At 34.6% G+C, this 24,137-nt stretch overlaps 1 protein-coding gene across 3 annotated transcripts; it reads left to right on the top strand.

Moving 5' to 3' along the window:
- Positions 1-64: 64 nt before the first annotated feature.
- On the top strand, positions 65-23,593 carry Pur-alpha (Purine-rich binding protein-alpha). Of its 3 annotated transcripts, XM_069043854.1 has the most exons (6): positions 68-170; positions 718-762; positions 1,169-1,284; positions 12,532-12,634; positions 12,708-13,231; positions 21,049-23,593. In XM_069043854.1, exons 1-6 carry the CDS (start codon positions 128-130, stop codon positions 21,091-21,093), a joined length of 876 nt encoding a protein of 291 aa, XP_068899955.1. In that variant the 5' UTR covers positions 68-127; the 3' UTR covers positions 21,094-23,593. The 3 variants fall into 3 exon arrangements, with proteins under 3 accessions (XP_068899957.1, XP_068899955.1, XP_068899956.1); XM_069043856.1 differs by lacking the exon at positions 718-762 and having other exon boundaries at positions 65-170; XM_069043855.1 differs by lacking the exons at positions 68-170; positions 718-762 and adding an exon at positions 954-1,080.
- Positions 23,594-24,137: the final 544 nt, after the last annotated feature.

Raw genomic sequence — 24,137 nt, 5'->3', positions numbered from 1 at the left:
CACTGTCTGCTGCATTTCGATGTAACTTTCGAAATTCGATGTTTACACCGGATCAAGTTGGTGAGTTTCCTAGTGATTTTTCGCCTTTCCCCTAAACAGTGAAGGTTGTGTGTGTGTCGGGTTTGCGATGTCGGATTTAGGAAGCGGAGATGAGGGTTCAAGTTCGCAAAGTGAGTAAACAGAATGTGACCAGGCCGCTTCCATAAGAAAATCCACATATTCCTCTCCATCATAGTTCAAATTTGTGTCTCAACTCCCGACCGAAACCTCAAAATTCGCCCGACAAATTTGACAACCGAACCAAAATGGCGATTTTTTCAATTGTTGCTGACCACAAAACCACAAAATCCACCGATTTCCCCACAAACACCACCGAAAATGACCCGTCGCTGAACTGTCCCATGTCCCGGCTGTCCCTTTCGACCCCAATCGTGACAAAAAGTGGGACGAAATTGCCGCAAAAGCCCTGCAATATCTTGTATATTGCCCTAGTCTCGGAATGACCTTGGTTAACGTTAGTTAGGTTGCCTGTTCTTGCGTTGGCAAACGTGAAAATTCGCCAATCTCACCCCTATGGACCGAATTTGATGTTTTTGATCAATTGTGCCGAAAAATTCATGTAGAAACATATTTCGTGGGTTCCCCGCATTTTTCTTGTTCCCTTAACACCACCATGACCAGTTTTTGACTAACTTTGCCGACTTGTTCGTTTTTTAGAATATCATCAAGGAATGGAACAGGGGAGCAGCGAATATGACCCAGGTAGGTACAAATCACTTTATCACCCCCCCAATAACACACTTTAACCCACCAAACGAACCCTCCACATGTGCCCCCCGCAACAGTCGCGACCGCACGCTTGCACTCATGAATGAACTGGAGTGACTCATTGGATTCCAAGAAATCTCTAGTAAGACATTACTATAGACTTCATTCAATGAATCATAGCCCAGTGTGTCCCCCAGTTGTGATAGTTGAGGGCCGCGTTCGCGTTATCTATGTGGATTTTCAGCCTTAATATGGATCCAAATGTGAATTACGAATGGACACACAGCAGAATTCAGTACTGGCATGATCCAAGTATTGGTTGTCGTTCAGTGTGTGAATTTTTCTCTTATCTTGACTGCATGTTTGATTCACTACTTTAATTCTTTTGTTCTCTTTTCAGGTCAACAGGGTCAGGTGGAACAAGAATTGGCCACAAAAATGTTGCAAATTCAAAGTAAACGATTTTATTTAGATGTTAAACAAAATCGAAGAGGAAGATTTATTAAAGTTGCCGAGGTGAGTACAAGTTCATTGGCTAAACTCAAATCTAACCCATTAAATAGCTTAGCTCAAGTCAAAAGTGGTTGTCAGTGGTGCAGGTTGTGACAAAGTTAGGTTATGTTGGTCATTCATTCGACTGTTACGTGTAAATCACATGTATACACTTTATGTAAATTATGTTGTAATAATTGTAGTCTTGTCCATGCGTTTCCTCTTTTATTCTGGATCCATGCGTAAAGTGTGTTTGGCACATTCATTCACAACATTTTCGGCACTTGAGTCATGTTTGATGTTTGTTTGGTATTTTTTGTTGTATTTGTTATGATTACCACCTACTCCAGTCAAAAGAGATTGTGACAAATTTTACATACATCAAGTGCTACAAATTTGTACAGTAATTTAGATTTAGAAATAGTTGAATTTGTTTATGAATGTTGTTGATAAATACAGTATTTAAGACGAATTAATTTGCACCTGTGATTGGGTAAATATTTGAAATTTATGTATAGATGGCCAATACTAACCTGATGACAACCTTAATTGGAAAAGTCTAATAATAAAATAATGCGGATGTTACGTCACGTAAATTGTTTAACAGGTCATCACCCACCATTTATCAGCTAACTATTTTTTTTGCACCTTGACTAGCGGTCGTTCATTTTCAATCGTAAAACAATATCAATAATGATTTAAAAATCCGCTTTAGATCGGCCATTTTTAAAAATTGCAGTTTTACGCCTAAGCGTTTGTGGGAATCAATTATTTCGGAAAATAGTGGGCGACATGGACACAATAACATTTCCCTGACAAAAGCATGATTCAGACTTTTACGATTATGTACTTAAAAACAATTAAAATCCTTTCGTTCTTTCAAAAATAAATAGCGGTAAAATTTTCGGAATTGAAATATTTTGCTTAAATTTTTTTAATGAGAAAGACGTTTTAAACTAGCGGCTTTGGATGGAGAATGTTGTACATAATCGAGTTTTTTGTAGATTAGTTTTTGTGTAATTGGTTTTATCTTTTCCTGCTCCATTCATCAAATATCTTAAAATAAATCTTACAGCGTTGTTTATACATTTTTCGTATCATTTATTTATTTATATTTGACATCATATCACATAAGTGAAGTTAAATATTTTATTTTGATAAAATAAACAACTTCACGTAAAATTTATGTCAAGAATGGAAGTAATTTTTCGATTAATTGTTTATTCTTTGTTTAAAAGGAAGCGTTAAATCTAGCCGTTTATCTTTTGAAAACAACTCTATTACTGGGGAATCTTTAAAATATTTTTATATTTAATTTTTTTTCCAATTTGTGTAACAAAGAATACAATTGCCAGAGCACCACTGAAGAGAGTTTGACAATCACTGGTTTACTCGTTGACGCTGCATCTATTGTTTTCAGCGCCAACGGTGAATCGACGAATTAACAAATCTATCAAGCTTTATCATTAGAAACTTTTGGTTTAAATTCGATGAGCCGCACACTGATAATTAATTTTTTCGGTATCGATGATGTTTCGTTTAAAAATTTTGTAATTTTTTTCTTTTTCTTTCTGAATACATGCATTTCGGGTTTACCGGAAGTTACGTCAACTTATTGAAGTAGGTAAAATAGTAAATAGTGCATCTTCACCGTTTCTTCTGCATGAGTGTGATCATTTTTGTGAAATATGGTAAAAAAAATTGTGAATTATTATTTGGTCACTTTTTGTGAACTTTCCAAGACCAGCGCATGTAGGGTAAAGATGAAATATTTTTAATGTTTAATGACAACAATACAAATATCTAATATCTGCTCTAAACTTTCTTTCGAGTCGTCCATTTTCGATGCTCAATTCAAAGCTGGATCTGGAATTACAGTCGGAAAGCTAATATTTGCAGTTTGAATTATTCCATTTGACTGGTTTACGCCTTTGTGTTACTCTTTGAGAGAGTCTGATTCTACGGTAATTAAATTGGATGTAATTAAAATACAAATTAATTTAACGCAGTCAGTTTTAATTTAATGATTAATAGTGTTACGTTCACTTTTTAACTGTTTATTAATGGAGTGATAAAGAGAAATTTTTTGATGAGAGGACATATCTTGCAGTTTGCAAAATATCTAACCAAAGAACCAATAGAAAAACTTTTTTTTTTGTCAGCGTAGACCTAACCTAATTCTTCACCAGTAATTTCGCTGCCATCCTTCCGTTTCTTCAGAATTGATCTAAACTATGAAATTATAGAATTAATGGAACTTAATATTACACCGCATATTTTCCATTGGATTTAAATCGGAAGTTTGTGAAGTGCAACGCGTAACATCTCTTTCTTGTGAAACAGTTTTTAGATAAATGCTTTGAGTCTAAATGTTATTATTATTTTGAAGAATATCTTTGTTCATTAATATTATAAACTTGTACTAGATGCACTAGGAGGTGGACAAAATAATAGAACAAATAAATTTAAGAATAGCAATTAGTTAATACCTACGTTGAAAGAACAGTTGACTTCACTGGATGTTTTTTTTTTCTGTTTGTTTACACTCTGTAGTACTCGTAGTAGTAGAAAATGGAATGATTGTTGGCACCGTTTAGCTCGTACACCTTATCGGGTGAATCGAGAGTCGAGTTGTTGCTAGGGTCATATCCTTAGGAAGGAAAGACAGTATCAGCAACAACAAAAGGAAAGAGATCGTTGTTCATCAAGTGCAAGTGACAATTTGGGGAATCAGGTGCGTCCCACGATCCAGACGTTTTTCCCAGACAAAGGTGCAATTTTCCAAAACGAAAGCGCATCTGTCGATCGATTAAGAAAATTTGTGATTGAGTCAGAATTGAAAATGTCTGCAATTGAATTCCACCGAAAAAAAAATTGGAGAGATGATAATTTTTAAAACAATGTGTATTGTACAGTGTCTCTAAAGGAACGTATATCAAGAGTCCTGTGGAATTCGAATATATTTGATTTTTGCCGCTCTACAGGGTGTTATGGAAGTCCACGTAATAAATTTTATCACCAGTAGGACTCGTTAAAACAAATATTTTTTTTATTTATCATTTTTTCCGCAAAATTTTCAAAACAGTTAAAATTAAATATGATTTGAACCCTAAAATTCACACCCGCTGATTTGTTTACACATCCATCGAAAACGAAGCACGAAATAGTTATTTGTGTATCAAGGCCAAAAAGTGCATCTTTTTCGTCCGAGTCTGGGTTTTCTAGCCGAGGCGCAGCCGAGGATCAAAAGGCACTTTTTGGCAGAGGTGTACATTAATTTTTTTAGGCATCCGCACGAACTACAAAGCAAAAAAACATCAATGGAAAAATTACAAATTTATTTTGTATCTACCTTAATTTTTAATTAAATTTTTTATCAGCTTGCCAACAAAACGAGGAATTCACTATTTCCAATACAATTACTTATTTTGCGATTATCATCTGCGATGTGCGGCGGCGCATTGGACATTATTATTCATGAATTTCACTGTTGTATTAGACATTTCTTCATCACGTTGTTGCCATCGATTATGTAAACGTTCATTTTCTTATTATCCACCAAATAGCATCAGATATAAACGATACTATTTACATTTTTTCGGGCAAAATTAAATTTAGCGTCCGAAAAAGAGTTGCTTTTCGTCCGCTTGGGAGTACGTAAAATTACCTTTTTCATTAAGGGTGCCTAAAAACAGAATTACTCGATTAAAATCCTTGAATGAAAAATTGTAGAAACTGTTAGTATTAGAGCAGCGATCGTTCTTTCTTCAAAAAACTGGTGAAGTTTTTACCGCACAAAAATATTTTCACTCTTTGTTTCGTTTTAATTGATGATTATCCCATCAAATTAGGGATTACGTATTATTGAGATAGGTTAGTAATAATTTCACTGACCTGATTCAATCATAATAAATGTTCAAAATGGCGGCCTACATTATTCATGCAGGCTTGTGTCCTTCGGACCAAAGAAGCCTGTGTTCGCACTAACATTTCCGGATTTTCACGTATGTTTTCGGCCGTTTGCATCACACGGGCAGTTAATTCTTCAATGATATTAACTGGATCATTCGGCACATTTTGAAGAAAATCAAAATACGCTGCACCATTCAAGCGTGGAGATAAATTACGGGGCCCAATTAAACGATTTCGTCCTTTGTTAATAACACCGACACGTAAAGCAAGACTTCTGATACTCAAATTTGGCTCTTCTTCAGCGGTTTGTAAAATTTCAGGTTCTATTTCCAAAACGTGGTCACTTCTTGGACGTCCCAGATCAGGAGTTTGTGAATCAAATATTCCGTGATCACGCACTCGTTGAACAGTTGCCGAAAAAACCCGCGAATCCGGAATTCTACGATTTGGATATCGCTCGGAGTACAACCGCCGCGCTTCGACCGCATTACCTATAAAGCTTCCCCCCACAATAACACCATATCGGTCAATTAATTCGGCATTAGTGAAATTCACATTTTTAACAATTTTAAAACAATTATTAACTTAAAAATCGAACGAACAGCCACCGTACTGTGGCTTTTTAATACTGATAACGATAACATTGGAAAAAGCGGTCGTTTTGTTTCAAAAGAAACTGCAACCTTTTTATCGTACAAAAACATTTTCGCTTACGCTTTCGTTTCAATTGATGATAATCCCATGAGCTAAGTGTCGAATTAGGGGCTAGAAAAAAAAATCTATATTTTTAAAATGTTTATTTTAAAGAGTTCTGTTGGTGGTTAAATTTATTACGTGGACTTCCATAACACCCTGTATAGCATATGGTAGTAGTAAATAGAAAAGAAGAGGTTATATATAAGTCCATTAATGACAGGTTTTTAGATTTTTACAATAAAAGGAATTTCTGTGGGGTACAGTAATGCAATTTTATCTTCCTTTAATAACAGTCTAAAATCTCGGTAAATTTTAATGCACATTACCGAAAATGTTTAAATGTTTATCTAATCCCGTGGGATAAATGACACTTATCCCACTCATTTGAGTGGAATAAGGAACTTCATTACCGGACGCATTTCATTACTCCACTCAGTGGGATAAGTGAGCTTCATTACCCCACTCAGTGGGATAAGTAAGTTATTATTCCACTGAGTGGTGTAATGAAACTGGCGGAAATAATAGTTATTTATGGTATAAGTGGGTTATTTAAGATATTACCCACGAGAGGTATTTGTAACCTACGAGGGCTTGCCCGAGTAGGTTATTACCTCGAGTGGGTAGTACTTAATAACCCACGTATGCCATACAACGTTTTATCCAATATTCCAAAATTTTTAGATAATGACATTATTGATGAAATTCTGCTCCCGATGGGTTATGAACGTTAATAACCCACGGTGCTAATGGCAACGTGGGTTATGTATGTTATAACCCACGGTGCAAATGGCAACGTGGGTTAAAACAACAGACTAGTTATAGCCCAGTTTACTCAATTAAAACTAACTAGTAAAACACGATATTACTATTGAATGTTGGATAAATAAGATTTACCTTTTTTTTTGTAATTCGGGGCGGTCTTAGATAAAATTTTGTACATAACACGTGGGCTAAAGCATATTACAGGAAACTCATGTGATTACAGATGAACTCGGGCTAACGCCCTCGTCATCTGCAATCTTCACACTCGAATCCTGTAATATTGCTTTTATCCCACTAATTGTGTAAATAACTATTAAAGCTGTTGTCTGAAGAATACAATATGATCACTTTCAATTGGTAATACGCAATGGACTTATTGTAAAACTATCAAAACATAACTTCTACAGACACCTTACAATGAAGATTTGGGGTAATTAGAACAAACACATTTTGGGGGTTTATGTCTTCTCTATCCAGTTTTACAGAAAGTGTTCTAAACATTTCCTAATTCGTTTTTTTTTTAATTCTTGAAAATATTCTACAAGATCTATTGATCTATGGTGTTGCTACAGTTTCTTATTTCTTCCATAACTTCCTTCAAAGTGTCAATTCTCCTGTTAAAAACTTCATTTTTTAGAAGGCCGAATATACGAAAATCTAACGGTGTTAAATCTGGAAATTCAGGATTTAATCTATTACTTATAATAATTCTATTCCTATAAAATTGTTGAAGATAGAGCAAATTGTTTCATGTTGTATGAGCTGTAGCACCATCGTGAAACCATGCTTCGCCCGAAAAAAAAAAATTGTCTAATCTGCAAGCAATATTAAAATTGTCGAATTCAATTCATCATTACGAACCTGTCATCATTTAAGTTGTTTAAAATCCAATTGCAGTATTCTTAGCACCTCTCTGAATCAGCTAGTCGAAGTTCTTGCACTGTTGTGATTTTGTAAGAATACAAGTTCTGTTTTTTTTAACGACTCTGACAAGTGGAGAGTCGTACATGAGCTTGAAGTCATATCATAACTTCCCGAGGGATTTTTTGGGCTTTGTTCCATTCGTTGGCGTAAATCTTCAACAATTTCTTCATTCACTGGCGGTCTTCCCATACTTTTACCTTTTTCAACACTTCCAGTTGCCACAAATCTATCCACAATCCTTCAAATGTGTGCAATTAAATTTGCTTCCACGATGTTACCATTTGGAAATTTTGTGAAAAATACCACTCTCCATTCTGCAGAGTACCATTTCGGTAATACGACATCACAGTGAACGTGTTTTGCTCTAGCGATAAAACCATTGCAGTTTGCTGAAAAGATTGCTTATTCGGAAAAACGTTTTAGTCTTGATAAAGAGTGTCGTAAGATGAAAAGTAATTTGAATATAGAAAAACTGAAGAAAAGCACAAGCAAAATAACTAAGACGTCGAACTCACAACTGACGCCAAGACTTAATCATTTGACATTTGACTGTTGACATCTGATTTGACGGTTTCAACGCCTCGACATAGTTCGACACAATAAAATTATAGAGCTTCACAATCCCACAGGACTCTTGATAAACGTTCTTTTAGAGGCACTGTATAGACAGGCTGTTTCCTAAAAAACGCCGCAAGCCGTAGCTTCGTTATTTATTGTCTGATTTTAAATAAATAAATAAACAAAAGAAGCGATACAATGGTTAAAAAAAAAACACTACAAAGCGGCTTGATTTTTTATTTTTTTCAACATTAATTGTTATGTTAAATAAGTGCCACTTTGTTTTTTTTTTTAATGGAAACATATTTATTTTTATTCTGGTAGAGAATTTTTTTCTGATTTCAATGATGTCTAACACGTTGACTTTTGTGCAATAAAAATTCAAGAAAATAAATAAAAAGTTTTATTACGTTACGATGTTTTATTAGTGAATTTGAAAAAAAAAATAAAATCAAGCGCGCCGTGGAAAACGATGATAATGTCATTTATAGTGAATTTTTTTTAATAAACAATTGTCAGTGTCAAAATGAAGTAAAAAACCATACTGTGCCACCCTAAAATTTGGACATATGGACGAGCTGTATAACAATTTGACACCAAATCATGGTTAAGGTTATGTTCACTTCACTTCCCGTACCTTTCTTACGTGAATTCATTTTCAAAACAAATTTAATGAGAAATCAGGAGAAACCTTTTCGAATTTGAAATAAACTCTCGCTCGTTAGGGCGCAGGCTCAGTTACATAAAAAAATGTTGACACTCAATGTGACCACTCGTATTATCATGAAAATCACAGTTTGGCTCATACCAACAAGACAACGTTTTGACAATTGTTTATTAAAAAAATTCAACTATAAGTATTTAGGTCATACTTCCACTGTCATTGCCATTGTTTTCCACGCTGCGCTTGATTTTTTTTTCAAATTCATTAATAAAACATGAAATGTAATATGTTTTTTTTTTTTAATTAATAATTAATACAAACGTGTTAGACATCGTTGAAATTAGAAAAAAATTCTCTACTATAATAAAAATAAATAAATATGTTTCCATTTAAAAAAACAAAGTGACACTTATTTGACATAACAGTTAATGTTGAAAAAAATAAAAAATTAAGCCGTTTTGTAGTATTTTTTTTAACTATTGTACTGCTTCTTTTGTTTATTAAAATCGGACAATAAATAACAGAGCTCCGGTTTGCGGCGTTTTTTAGGAAACAGCCTGTATGGCAACCACAAAACACGAATGCGAGAAAGTAAGGTTAGGAAATGTTTCTTGAGGTTTCACGTGAAACGTGTGCTCTGGTTCAAATTACAACAATATGGTTACCAAGAATGTGCCGAAAAATTTAAATCAACGTCAAAAGAAGCTGGAAAGGCTGTAGTTTATACGGATATGTGTCTAAAGTGTTCAAATGGGGTAACTTCAGATTCCATAATTATGCATGTCAATCGGGGAAGACATACGATTCTATTCACAAGGCTGAGTCGAATACAAATTTGCTTCATCACACGATAACGATCCGACTTGGAGCGTGAAGATTAACCCCAGTATCTTCCATTGCCAATGCAGTTGCCAGATTTAAACCTCCTTGAACCAGTTTGGTCAAAATTAAGATGTTTTATAGATGGAGTTGTACAGGGTCATTATAAAATATTGTACCGCGCTCTTGGCGGTAGTGGAAATCTGTCTACTAGTTTGTCTAATGTTCCGAGGCTATGGGCACATCCAAAATTTGTGTGGATTTTCAACGCCAACTACGACGGTACAATATTTTATAATGACCCTGTATAAAATTTTGTTAAACTGTCTAGAACAAGGATTCGAATGACAAGTGGTCCAGGGCCATTAATAAGGACTTGTGTGAATGTGTTTGCATTAACCATTGCAATGGATTTACTTTCGTTTTAATTGTGGGACATGCACACTTCTTGTTGAATCTTTCTTGCGGTGTTTCCCTTTTTTTTCTCAATAAATTAATGTATGGCTTACAAAGTGAAATCCGATTTTGACCTTTTCTCTCAAATAAATACTACTGATCTTGCTCCTATTGTTCTCAAACTTGTATCGAATATTCTAAAACCTGAATGGTACCGATGATATCCATAAGCTGTTAATGTCAGAGTCTACAGGGTGAGTAAAGTTTTACCGTCCGCACAATACACCCTATTAAAAAAAATGTAAAAATTACGAAACGTTAGGGTTACATTCCCTTGATATAAGGTTTGAAATGTGTGCAATCAATTTTCCCGGACCACTTCATTCAGAGCCATACAATTTAAAAAATCGATTTTGAGCAAAAAAAACATTTTCCCATATGCTCGTAATTCACAATTGCCTAATTCAAAGAACACATTTATGAAATTCGCATCAAAAGAAAGTTATTAGGTTTTGAATTATTCCAATTTTGACATTAACAGCGAAAGATGACCAGTGTCATAAATAAAATACCTCATTGTTGGTAAGCAGCCAACAAACGTCTGTTGAGAACTTTTCTAGTAAGTCCTTAAAGGGTACTATAAATAACCCATGTCAACCTTTTTTGTGGAAGTGACTGACCAATTTAATAATAAATCATTGCTACATTTTGCACTTTAATATCAAATTCCATTTATTTCAAAAAAATTTGAATTTTTTGAGAATTTTAAATCGATTAGAAGTGAGTGTTTTCGATCGGGCGGTAAAACTTGACTCGCTCTGTACAATTATGACGTAGAGCTTTGCTACGTTTATATCACGTCCTATACATTTTTTGTTGGGGATAGATATGGGGAATGCGCGGGTCGTCCGCAACGTATTTCGAAGTAGATCTTGGTCAACTGAAATAATACATCTGAAACGGTTTAACTTGACTTTCTAGAAAGTCAGTTGAAACTTCCTCCACTTGGAAAGAAACTATATTGGCCCTGGTAGAGACTAGATGCCAGGTGTAAATGGGGCGGGCGATCTTCGTAGCATTTTCTAGAAGAAATATTTTGTTGTTCTTCCTACATTTTACATAACTGCATATGCGAGAATGAATTTTGACTCCTGGTGATTGTAGAAAATGCCATTCCTCCCCCACTAAGCCAATAATTCTAACGTAAAACTCACTCACTTGTTCAGGGTGAGAATATCTTCATCTCAGTGGCGTTTTCGCAATTCTTAAAAGCGTTTTAACCACGAATGACACATTATCTAATCGCATTTAATTAACCACATAGACCATACAAAGACTAGGTAAACTCCGTACGGTGATAGATTGTATCGAGCCTTCAAATAAATATATATTTAGAGTAGGCGTCGGCGACATTCTAATTCTGTTAACAGTGAAAAGTAATTTTTGTAGGTAACCAATTATTCTCCGAAGTTATACAGGTTACATAGTAAGCTTTTTCCCAATTTCATATTGTCATATTCCGTGGAGGGGGAATAGGAAGAATGCACTACAAAAATTAAAAATATTTTCTAACCTAACTTTATTTCGTTAAAATGTCAGACGTTTCTTGTGTCATTTTCTACGCTGGAAAAATGTTGCAAACAATTGAATTTCCATAGGTTGCTCTAAATATAAATTTATTTGAAGGCCCGTTACGTTTTTAAATTCTAGTTCCAAAACATAAAGCAGTGAAAAATACTAAACTCTCCATCTCAATTGTTTAACGTTATGAAGAAAACCGTTGTATCCCTGCAGATTAATTCCCGCCACACGACTCTTTGGGTCTGTCTTCTGTCAAAAAACGTACAATCTATCAGAGTACGGAGTATATCTCTATTATCGCAGCTCGAAATGTTTTTTTGTCTAGCAGTGCTTAGTTGCTAAAATTGTTCGTTTTGAGAAGTTGCTAACGTTTGTCCACTTCTCAATGTCTTACAATTCTAGATTTAAAAAAATCAATAAAATATTGCCCAACCTCAGACTTTTACAAGTTCAGTCTTAAGAACATGAAACTTTACCACAACTTCTGTAATGGTGCAAAAATATAATACGTGTTTGCAGTTCACGTAAAAATTTTGTAATCTAATTAATGTTGGCAGCAAAATGTAATTTCATGTCCTCTCTTCAAAAAAAAATATATGAAGAAAACATTACATTATTTGAGTTGGTTAAAGAAGTTCAAAAGAGCGGATGTGAACGTCCGATATAATTTAGGTGGATATTGCATAGTTAAATATTTTATTAAGTCAGCGAAACTAATTAATGTCGGAAAGAAAAAAAAATTACCATCGATAGATATCTGAAAAACGCACGGAATGTCATTAAGAAGGTCACGTTGACGTCATTTCCGATGAAACCGAAACATTTTGCCCAGAAACGTACATATTTCGAACATTGAGAATTCTTGACCTGATGATTTTTTTGTTACTCCGTTTGCTTTTAGAGTTGAATGATTAGTTAGTTGAATTGTATTTTTACAGTTTTCCTGTTGTTTTATTTAGATCGGAGCAGATGGCAGGCGTTCACAGATATTCCTGGCCCTTTCCACTGCTGCCGAATTTAGAGATCACCTCTCTGCCTTTAGTGACTTCTATTCCTCATTGGGTAAGCGCGACTAGCCGCAACGCATCGTCCCCGTGTCCTTTTCTTGACTGATAGCGGTTCGTTCCCGTTCCAGGACCTCCGAATCCAGACAACGTCCCCGAAGACGGCAAACTTAAAAGCGAGATGATGATCAAGGACAACCGACGCTATTACCTCGACCTGAAGGAGAACTCGCGGGGTCGTTTCCTCCGCGTCTCCCAGACGATAACCCGAGGGGGTCCCCGTTCGCAGGTGGCCATCCCGGCGCAGGGAATGATCGAGTTCCGCGACGCCCTCACCGACCTCCTCGACGAGTTCAGCACCGACGAGCACGCGTACAAACCGGACCTGCCCGAGGGCAGACACATGCACGTCGACAACAAGAATTTCTATTTCGACATAGGCCAGAACAATCGCGGTGTCTATATGCGTATCTCGGAGGTGAAGACGAACTTTCGTACGGCTATCACGGTCCCGGAGAAGAGCTGGCCTCGGTTCAGGGATATATTGGCCGATTACTGCGATAAGATCAAGCAACAGCCGTCGACGGGTGGCGGTGGCACGGGAGCCTCCAACGTCGGCGGCGGTGGGATCTCGTCCGACCAACCACATCCGCTGGTAAGATCATCTTTCTTTTCTTCTTCGCGTCTCATTTTCACGTTCTCGATGATCATTCACCGACGTTACGTTCAGATTGAACTGAGATTTTTTTTTCTTCTTGGGGTATCGGTGATACCGAAAGGTACCCCAAAAAGAAGAAAAAAATCGCAGTGCAACACGTCTGACGAGGAAGAAGAGACTTGGCTCCTGATAATTATCAATTAATTGTCAATTAGAGAAACTGATTTCTTTCTTGAAAAGAAACAAAACAAAAAAATGCTGTTTAGTATTCTGGTGTAAAATTGAAAGACCAAATTAATCGTCTATGCTTCAAAACAAACACCATAGATGAAGACAACCTACAAATTGCTCACTGACATTGTCCATGATAGATCTGCTGGTTGTTGGTATTCGTTTTGCTGTTTCTTCTCACATTGATGCTTACGACGGATTAAAATTTTAATAATATAATTAAGGAACAATCTAACAGAAGTGCTTTTCGTGTTTTAGAAACTGTACATTTTAAAAAGAAAACGTACCGGTAATTATGTAAAAATGAATCATTGCAACGTAGAGATTGTGATCTAAATTTCATAAATTTGGTGAATCACGAGGAAAAAATATTTGCAAATAAGAAAATATAAAGATGTTTGATCATGATGTTGACGGTGGAACTAAAGACGTGTTTTTCGTAAAAAAAAAATTACATTTTTCTTTATAATTACGTTATCGATTGTACGAGGGTGGTTCATCATCTACTGTCCCTCACTTGAGAAACAAGATAAGAAAAATTAAAATCAAGTATTATTTCTGCTCATTTTACATAATATTTTCATTATCTACGTGTTTACTGTTAAGTAATGCTATACATTACTCACGACCCTGAGTAGTAATTAATAACTCATTTGTCACTCCACGGGTTGTGACCAATGCCAAAATTGCATTTCGTCACCGACACAATAGAAGCTCGTATCTCCAAAAGTAAGATAAATAATAAATTCGTTATGATAGGATTAAATGAAGGCTAAAAAAAATTAATACTTTTATTTTTCATTCTTCGTACAAAACAGTATATTATTCAATAAGCGGATAATGATGGCTATTAGAGTATTGTCCGTTCACGATTGTTTCAAATTCGGACTGTCTATGAAAATCTGACATTTTAGTTGGCAATATTGTGATTTGGCATAATAAATCTATTTTAGGTTATAATTGAATTACACTAAATCAATTATGGAATTGACAACAAGACGAATATTTAATAACGAAAAGTCATATGACAGGAACTGACGCCAATCTAACAAAAAAATATCGTGGCCTTCTGCGTGTTTAAAACAATCGTGAACGGCATATAGTGCCGGCTTGAGATATGACATTTGGTGGGGGTGCGCCTAGACGGACAACAGTCGAACCAGTCCATCTTTCGTAAAATAGGGGTGTTCAACAGATTAAAAATCAGCTAATTGTTACTGTGACCGGTTTTGCCACGCCACTGGAATATTTTGTCCGCGCAGCTTTCCCCCACCAAATGTCATATCTCAGACCGGCCTTACTCTACTCGTGAGGCGCACTTCATCCCAGCGAGTAATAGCCATTATCCGCGAGTAGAATACTGTACTTTTTCTACGACTATGAAGAGAAATTGATAAATAAGTTTCATTATTAGAAATACTGGAGCTAACGTTTTACAATAATTACTTTGTATACTTGATACCATTGCGTTAAAATTTGCGATTGGACTTCATAAACTAGTTGCTATGATATCTGCCGTGATTCTTGAAATTATTATTCAGCATGCCGTGGGTGATAAACTGATAAACCGTGTTATCTAATGAAAAACACTTTAATAATTACTGTATTATACAGGGTTATTCTAAATGATTGTAGTCGAAGTAGGCCATGCCCATGTTATTACATTTTTGCCGCTTTCATGTGAACTGTCAGTTTTGTCGCTGTCACTGTCATTTTTTAGGTGAAAAGTGCGATGATGAGGTTTTTATTTATTTTTGTTAAATTAACGATTGAATCCAGAAATATTGTCTTGTTTTGCACCCAATTTAACTCCCGTGTGTACTCACTTATTCACATAATTTTGATGTTTTTTTATGTGGAGCGGCAACCATAAATTTTACATTGAGTTTTCACGCCCACTTCGACTACAATCACTTAGAATAACCCTGTACAATAGAAGTAGAAAAAAAAACATATTTGTTCATTTTTTTCTTTTCAAGTTCGTATTCTCTGTTTTTTCTTGTTTTGTGAGTTACAGCGTAATATTTATGTCAAAATTGTGTGTACGTTTTTTATTGAAGAGGAGTAATAAATTAATTATGATAGTGATAGATAATTTCAATGTCGTAGAAAAAGTATCTTATTTTACTCGCGTGTAATCGTTTGTACCCATTGGGATGATATTACAACTTCATCCCTGAAGGAATTGTGATGATTACACGCTCCTGGAATAGTATACCATTACTTTCCAACGTACTCCCAAGACCCCCAATACATTTTTGGAGTAACAATAATTAAGTGCTTTCACACTTTTAGAAGAAAAATTTTCAACCTGTCATTTACTTCATTTGTCACTGCTTCAACGTCCGGAAAATGAGTGCTGATTTGCTTTTTTTATTTTGAGAAAAAAAGAACACGCGCAGACCTAGACCTGACAAATAAGAAGGTTACTTTAAAGTTCTAATTTGGCACAGCAGGCCGAAAAATTCAGTTATCTGATCAGGACAAATAAATGACGAACTACTCCTCGTATGTACAAAAATTATTTATTTAGGGAAAGTTTGTAGAGCAAATAACCTAGGTTATTTAGTATCGGTTTTAAAATTCAGTCGAGTCGTCTGTGTAGAAATAAAATATTTATTTTCTGTTTGCTGTGGAAATACCGTGCCTTCAAATAAATTCGGAATTACAGTAGGCTGTGATTTATATATTTTGTCTATTAACGGTTGGTAGACTGTTTGGCACTGACAGTTGTCAACAGTTTTATGTTAGGATCAGCATAAACACGTGTACTGTGCTGTCTTTAAAAATTGCATGTTACCAACTTCATAATAAAATCACAGCCTACTATAATTTCGAATTTGAAGGCACTGTAGTTTTTACCAACTTTAAGTTGGATTTCTTTCCAAAGTTTATAATACCGGGTGAGCAACAATGACTGTGAATTGGACCTACATATTTCGGTTTGTTTTATTGACATTATTGACAGCTGGCACACATTTCAAATTTAAACGTCTTTGTTTTTGTAATCTTTTATTAATAAAATGGTTTTCTCATTGAAACATGACATAAAAGTCACCGGAATTTATGTATTGCCAGCTCACACGGCAAATAAATCCCCCTAAATTGCTGCTTAGAATGACAACATTTCTTCCTTTCTTAATTGGACATAAAATTTATTTTCATTTTCTAGAAAAACAATTAAACATATCTATGTGTTTTTTACACGACCTGCTGTATAATAACCGGCCTGTTCATTTAATTAAAAAAGCATTGCGAAAATGTTTCCGAGAAAGAGCCAATTTTCACCGATAAGGGCGCCACAGTACGGCCGCTTCTAAAGAATAAAAATGCGGAAAAATATGTTTAGACATGATTTTATACGTAGTTAAGATTGAGTACAGTAAGTTTATATTTTCTTTCTAAAATAATACTGAATACAATTGTGTTTTTGTATTTTTGATTTTAAATTCGAATGTCATTTGAACGAGAAAAACTCTCGGTGACAAAAACTTAAGATGAATAATATCCCCAAAAAGCGCCCGTACACTAGCGCTCTGCGGGGATCACTCAAATGACACTTTTGAACAGGCCGGTTATAATACAGCAGCAGGTCGTGGTTTTTTAATTTATTTTTGTGCATTTTAAATTATTACATATCAAATATGACATTTATGACAATCCTGATCGGTGCGACCTATTTGTTATTATTTCGCAAAATTGTAGAGCACAAATGCGTTGAAGTAAGAACTATTTAAATACGGCCCATTTCTGAACCTTCAGTAATAATAGTGTTAATTTATGACGGCCGCCAGCAAAGGGCTGTCTCAACCGTTCCAACCCTCATAAAAGTATTAGTACGTTATAAAAACCTGCATAAGTCGTTTCCAAATATCGTTTCCTACTGCTATACTTTGTTTTACTAGTACTATAAATTTTGTATTTGACCTATGTATATTTAAAATTTATTTTGGAGATTTCGTAATACTTCTCTAATATTACACTGGTCAGCAAATTTTAACTTCGAATTTGTTCTTTTGCTCAAAGTATTTTTTTTAATGTTTTAACTACTCAGAGTATACAGGTGTCCCAAAATTGGCGTACTAACTATCGGGCCTTCAAATAAATATATATCTAGAGTAGGCGTAGGCGACATTCTAATTCTGTCAACAGTGTAAAGTAATTTTTGTAGGTAACGAATTATTCTCCGGAGTTAAGCTTGTTTGACACGATGCTAAATTTCATAGTAAATTTGTTAGAAAATGAGAGAGACCCTCGATAGGACCAATGAACGATCAGGATCATAGTCTGTCTTTGTCAGATCCTGATCGTTCATTGGTCCTCTCTCATTTACTAGTAAATTTTCTCAAAAATTTAGTATCGTGTCAAACAAGCTTTACACAGGTTACATAGTAAGCTTTTTCCCAATTTCATATTGTCATATTCCGTGGAGGGGGAATAGGGAGGATGCACTACAAAAATTAAAAATATTTTCTAACCTAATTTTATTTCGTTAAAATGTCAGACGTTTCTTTTGTCATTTTCTACGCTGGAAAAATGTTGCAAACAATTGAATTCCATAGGTTGCTCTAAATATAAATTTATTTGAAGGCCCGTTACTTACTACCTTATCTAGGAAGTTTAAATGTATATGAAAAAAATATGGAAAACAATTTTCAGACAAAAAAAATCAATTATTGTTATTATTATTATTAACGGTAATACAATGTAAACAATGATATACTCGTATATCATTACCTTGCAATGTTGCCGTAGTGGATTTAAGATAATTTTTTCGATTTCCAAAGCTTCTAAATTCTCTATTATGCAGGATTAGATATTGGTAGTGAGTGATCTTGTACTTTGTGATAATATGTACCATTAGAGGTAGCTGTCATGACAATTTAATACATTTATTTCGAAATAATTGACCTGTTGAGTGCCACTTTCAAAGACCGCCAAATCAGCAAATAAGTCCGATGGAATTTTTTAAACATTTTTCTGACGTTTATGGTAATCTCTTCTACACCGTAGTGCACCGTTAATACGCCATTTTTGGGACACCCTGTATAAAGTAACTTTAAAAAAAAAAGCAGAATGTGTCGTAAATACGCACGATAGAAGTGAAACTTTTGTATTAAAGGGAAACATTGTAATTATTCATCAATCACTTTTAAATAGCATATTCACGACAAAATTGTATATTTTAATGTAGAAAATAAATTATAAACAACGATAACACCAAACAATATCGAAATGCGTAACTCATTGTTCATTTTTAAGCCTCCAAATCAAAGAGAGGATATTATCGATAAATGCCGCGAGTGTGACAAAGACAGAGACACTGCTCCCACTCGACCCAATAGTGTTTACCCCCACCACTTTTCGTCACACAAAAAGGTTGCCAATCAGAATTTCAAGACCCTCCCATAAAAAGTTTCACTTCAAAAATTAGCTCTAGTTTAGAATTTATGTGCAATTATATTTTTTATGAATTATCTTAACGTAGGACGTTCAAGATATGAATAAAAATACACTTCACTTTATTTTGGCATCAGTAATCTGTACGAATTTGAAGTAGTTGAAAGATCTCGACTTTGAACTATGTGCAGAGGAGGTATCAACATTTTTCTGAATTTAATTATAGAAGTACATTGGACATTTTTTCACTCCAGGTCTTTTCTAATGTATTAAACAATATAGTGTTGCAATATAAATCTTACCTATTTTTTATGCCTATTATGGCTCCATAGAAAGCAAAATTGTGGTGATTGTAAGTGACCTGCGCTATCTTCAAAACTTTATTATATTCGTAATTAGCAGGCACGTTTTAACCTAACTAACTTTATTGCGTTCAAGAAACATTTAAATTGTTGATGTGTGTTACTCTCGATGCATCGAAATTCCGCGGTATTTAATTAAATGTATGGCATGAAACATATTCTCCATGTCATAATTGCATCGAGCAAACCAAAAATGTCTACCAAATACGAACAGAATGAAAGTGATAGTACAGCATGATGTGTGCACGTAAATTTAGATAATTTTCAAGGATTAGAATGGATTGATGATACCAACACAAGTATTACTGCACATGACAGCTGCTTGTAATTTTTGGCATGTCAGGAAGCTCTAAACCAGCAAATAATTTTTATTTATTATCGTTAATGCCGGATTTATCACTATCGTTTTAATCCTTGACAAATCGGTGTGAATCAGTGAAGAGCAACGGAAAAATATACATTGACATTCCGTGTTGGAAAATAGTTTGCATACTTTAGAACGAACCATTAAATTTATCTCGTTTTGCCAACTGTAGAAACGAAGTGAAAGTTTGCATATTAAAGAATGTATATTGTTTGGTCACGAATGAGCTTGAGGGGATGTTTTTCAGTTCAAAATGACTGAACATTTTTGTTCATGAGATTCGTAGAAAAAATATACTGGTAGATCATTTTTTCCGGTGACTATTATGACACAAAGTTGAAATCAAACATATTATTTCGACCGTATTTTGTGTTTTTTTTTTTAAATTAAAATGTTTCTACCTACTAAAGAATTATGCACCAGCAATTTTTTTTTGTGCAACAGTACGCGAAACGAGCACTTCGCGTACCTAAAACAGCCCGCGAAATCCAATTTCGCGGCCGTTACTTTTAACGACATTTTATAACACCTAATTAAAAATTTTCGGTTGCACAAAAAATGTTGGCCGCGAAATCCTTTAACATCTTCGAGATTGACAATTTTTCGATCGGTACGTTAAAGAATGATTTCGCGGCCTTAATATACAAATAATTAATGGTAATTGAGATCATATGAAAATAATTATTATTGACAGATTCCGAGAGCTTTTAATTTGACAGTTAAACTAACTGAAAAAAAAAAGTGAAATAAATCTCAATATGATCAAAAAAATCTGTGAATGTCTCTCTAATCTTGGATTTTTTGTGAAGTTGTCTTTTTTAATGTATGTAGAATTTGGGAAACGCAAAAAAGAACTTTATCGTTATTCTGTAATAAACTTTGTGAAAACATTGCGGTTGGCACATTCCATTTAATAACATCAATTTAAAATTTTAATTACATATTTCGAAGTTTATTTATTTACTGCAGTTAAACCAAAGTGACAAACATTCGCGTTGCACGTTCAGACAGTCATCACTCGCAGATATTAATATTTTTCCAGAATGTAAAATAATTAATTTTTTCTAGAACTCGAGTAACGAGTTTTCCGTCGAGGCGGAAACAACCTTAAAATCTCATCAACAATAATATCATCTGTCAATTTGGTCGTAACCGCATAAGAATTTTTTTTTCTGCTTTACCCACCTGTGAGTCGAATTCGATGCGGCAAAATTGGCGTTGGTGTTTTGAATTAAGTCTAAATATTTAGAATTATTAACGATAAAATATTTCACATATCCGGAGATATTTTTGACTTTCACGGAATTTCAAACACTTTCCCATGTACTTACATACCACTTTATTTTCCCTGGAAATCATAAAGCAGCGTAAACTTCCGGTGGTCTCGGAACGTCGGTTATGTAAAAAGTGTGGTGTTTTTTTCGTGGAGTCGTTGACGTGTGTTTTGTTTGTTTCAGGTTGGCAACAACACCCAACAGGACACCGGGACAAGTTTAAAGTAGGCTAGTTGGCCATTTTAGACTATTAGATTTATTATAATAACAAATTATAAAATTGGATAGGAGCGATGACAAGGTCTCATCTGTGCGCATCTCTCACGTGTGATCTTTAAAATGTGCAGGACGAGACGTTGCCATCGCCGTATGATAAGTTGTGAGTTGGGTTTCTGTGCAGTGTTGCAAACACTATAAATGTTAGATTCTCTATTATATGTTACGAAATATTACTAAATTATTTATTTAGCTCGTTCTTAAGTTGTTGGTCGGTAAAGAAAAACAAAAAAAATAATTATGAAAAATATTCACGGAAGGGGGCACCACTCAAAAAAGGAACAAAACAGGTCGAGATTGCGATTTTTGGGTATTACTTGAAGCTGTTTTATTATTAATTAATTACTATTACTGTTCTGTGATGTTGCAAAGTTTTTAGTTGTTATTTTATTATTTAAACAAAATTTTTATGCTTTGTGATAGGACTATCATGATGTACGCTCTAGTTTAGATCTGATCCTTTATCGATTGTACATATTTTAAGTAGGGGTGATGTTAATTCCTATCGTAGTCGTATGTATACTTTCGCTTTGTCTTAGTTTACGGTTAGTTTTGACCCAAAAAGAAGTTCTTGAACAATTTCTATATTAGAAAACTATTGTCAAGATGGCTCCTGATCGTCAGATTAGACAAAACGCGCTTAACGCACCACTGGTGTCGGTCTTTTTATTTAGTTCGCGGCTTTACTCGTCGTGGTGCCCCGACTTGAGCCAGAGTCTACGGAACAGTCGGTGAAAGCTCTTTCACGGGTCTTAGCTCAGCATAACATTCTTACAAAACATTGTGATTAGAAAAGTTTTAAATTATTTTTTTTATAATTTGAGGACGTTTTTGCATCAAAATTTTATATGTATAAACAAATTAATATAAATATGATAATTATACGAGATGATTTTTTTTTGACAGTTTTATCTTATCTGCCACGATGTTTTTTATTTAGATATTTTTATTTTTGTAGGTGACTAGTCAACTTTTTTAATTTCTGGGGCACGGCGAGAGTGGGCACTTACCTAATCAAAAAACGCATAGTTGCTGTAGGCGTACAAAAGCGGTATTTTTGGATCATAAGCCAAGTTGTTTTGTTAGAATACGCAACAAGAACCTCGTTTGTCGTCGTGCGAAGGTGACCGCCGCCGACCGGGAACGCCCCCGTCCTAGTACTACTACTTTATCCAATAAGAAACTGCCAGTTTTGAGGTGAATTCAGTTGGGGCGTTTGCGGGCGGCGCCCCCTGCGCACATGCTAGATCGTCGAGTAACTGCCCATTCTCAGCCCCAAACTTTCCCAGATTGTATTATTAAACTCAGAACTAGCTTTTTAGTGATACTATAAATTATATAAGAAAAAAATTAATGTTGCGAAAATTTTATGTATGTATTGGAGATTTTTAAATTATTAAAATGCTGGACATTATTATTATCATTATTACCGTCTGCGGCTCTGAGGTCTTTTGAGAAACTTTTGCACCGATTTCGAGATGATTTTGTAGACTAAGAGTTCCGTTTCATTTACAAAAATCACCTTCATTTTCAAAAGAGGTCAGAGCGAAACAATTTTTCTTTTCGAAAGGAAAACTTTGAAAGTACGAAAATCTGCCATCCAGTTCTCAGCTTTATTTGCCCTTTTCATTTGTCATGTTTGTACTTTTCAAAGTTTTATATATTGAAGAAAAAAAAATTTATATACCTAGATTGTGTGTATTCTTTTTATGTTTGTTTTCTGGCAAACATGACGAGAATCTGGCTGTTTGTGTATAGACTATATCAACTGCCCGCTTTACCACTTGTGTTGTGATAAAAATTGTACATTACGACGATCTACTTAAGCGAAGATTAACTAAACTAAATACCAAAGACATTTTTCTTTGATTAGTCATAGTCTGAATCGAATTGGTGCGGGCTCCAATTTTATTCTTTTGTTTTATAACGATTGTGACGTCAATTAGGCTATCAAAAAAAAAAAAAAATTGTGGCAGCTGATGTATTCCGTACATTATAATATTAGGTAAGGTAATGTGTTCTATAAAATTCATTGGTAAAAAAATAGATGTTATTAAGTAGGCTACCGCGTAAAATTCTATCTGTAACTATGAATAATGGTGGATTGGTTGGGCGTTTCGCTTGATTTTCCTTCTTTTCTAATTGTTTTTCGTTCGTGTTGAATTTCCTTATCAGTATTATCGATGAAGGTTAACAATGTATGCAGATAACTTGATTGTTTTTACGCTAAACTAATAACTTGATTAGTCGTGGTTATAGATATGATTGTTATGTCCCATTTAAGGTGTTTTAATAAAAATAGAAGGAATAGTTTGGTAAAAACAAAAAATGATTCACGGATCACAACCGATTTGCGGTCCAATTTCGGACGCCATAACACACGTATAATTTATATTGAAATGTTATTTTAAAAACTTCAGTTACAAAAAAATAAACATTTATAAAAAAATAATTTCGCATTTGTTTTCTTTTCTCCACTGGCAGAGTGGGAGGTTCCTGCTAACTTTCTGTGATTGTGTTGGAATGTAGCTGTAGCATAAAAACAGAAATGTGAGAGCGCCCACTGACATCTACTTGATCCTACAACAGTGCAGAAGACAATTTGAACACTATACGGATAAAACTTTTTTGGTAAGTACTATGCGAGTAACTATGGACGAAACTTGGAACCATCGTAAACATCCAGAAGCAAAAGATCAATGAAGTGATTGGAAATACTCTGGTTCCCCTGGTCCAAAGAAGTTTCGTCTTCGGAAGTTTCTTTTGTTTTTTTTTTTTTCTTTGACAGTTTATCGACTGTAATTACACGAGACGTCTTTTTTTGTCCGGATAAAATGGAATTTTTTTACGATAATTTGGTTGCTTGGTAAATTGACGACACAAACCACCCGATAAAAAAACGAGTCCGAAGGACGAGTTTTTTTATCTGGTGGTTTGTGGAGTCAATTTACCAAAAAGAAACCAAATTAGAGTTTAAAAAATGAAATTTTATCCTG

The sequence above is a fragment of the Tenebrio molitor genome, chromosome 4, assembly GCF_963966145.1.
Source record: "Tenebrio molitor chromosome 4, icTenMoli1.1, whole genome shotgun sequence".
Taxonomy (NCBI): Eukaryota; Metazoa; Arthropoda; class Insecta; order Coleoptera; family Tenebrionidae; genus Tenebrio; species Tenebrio molitor.
The sequence above is the reverse complement of the archived record's forward strand: the minus strand, read 5'-3'. Positions and strand labels throughout refer to the sequence as shown.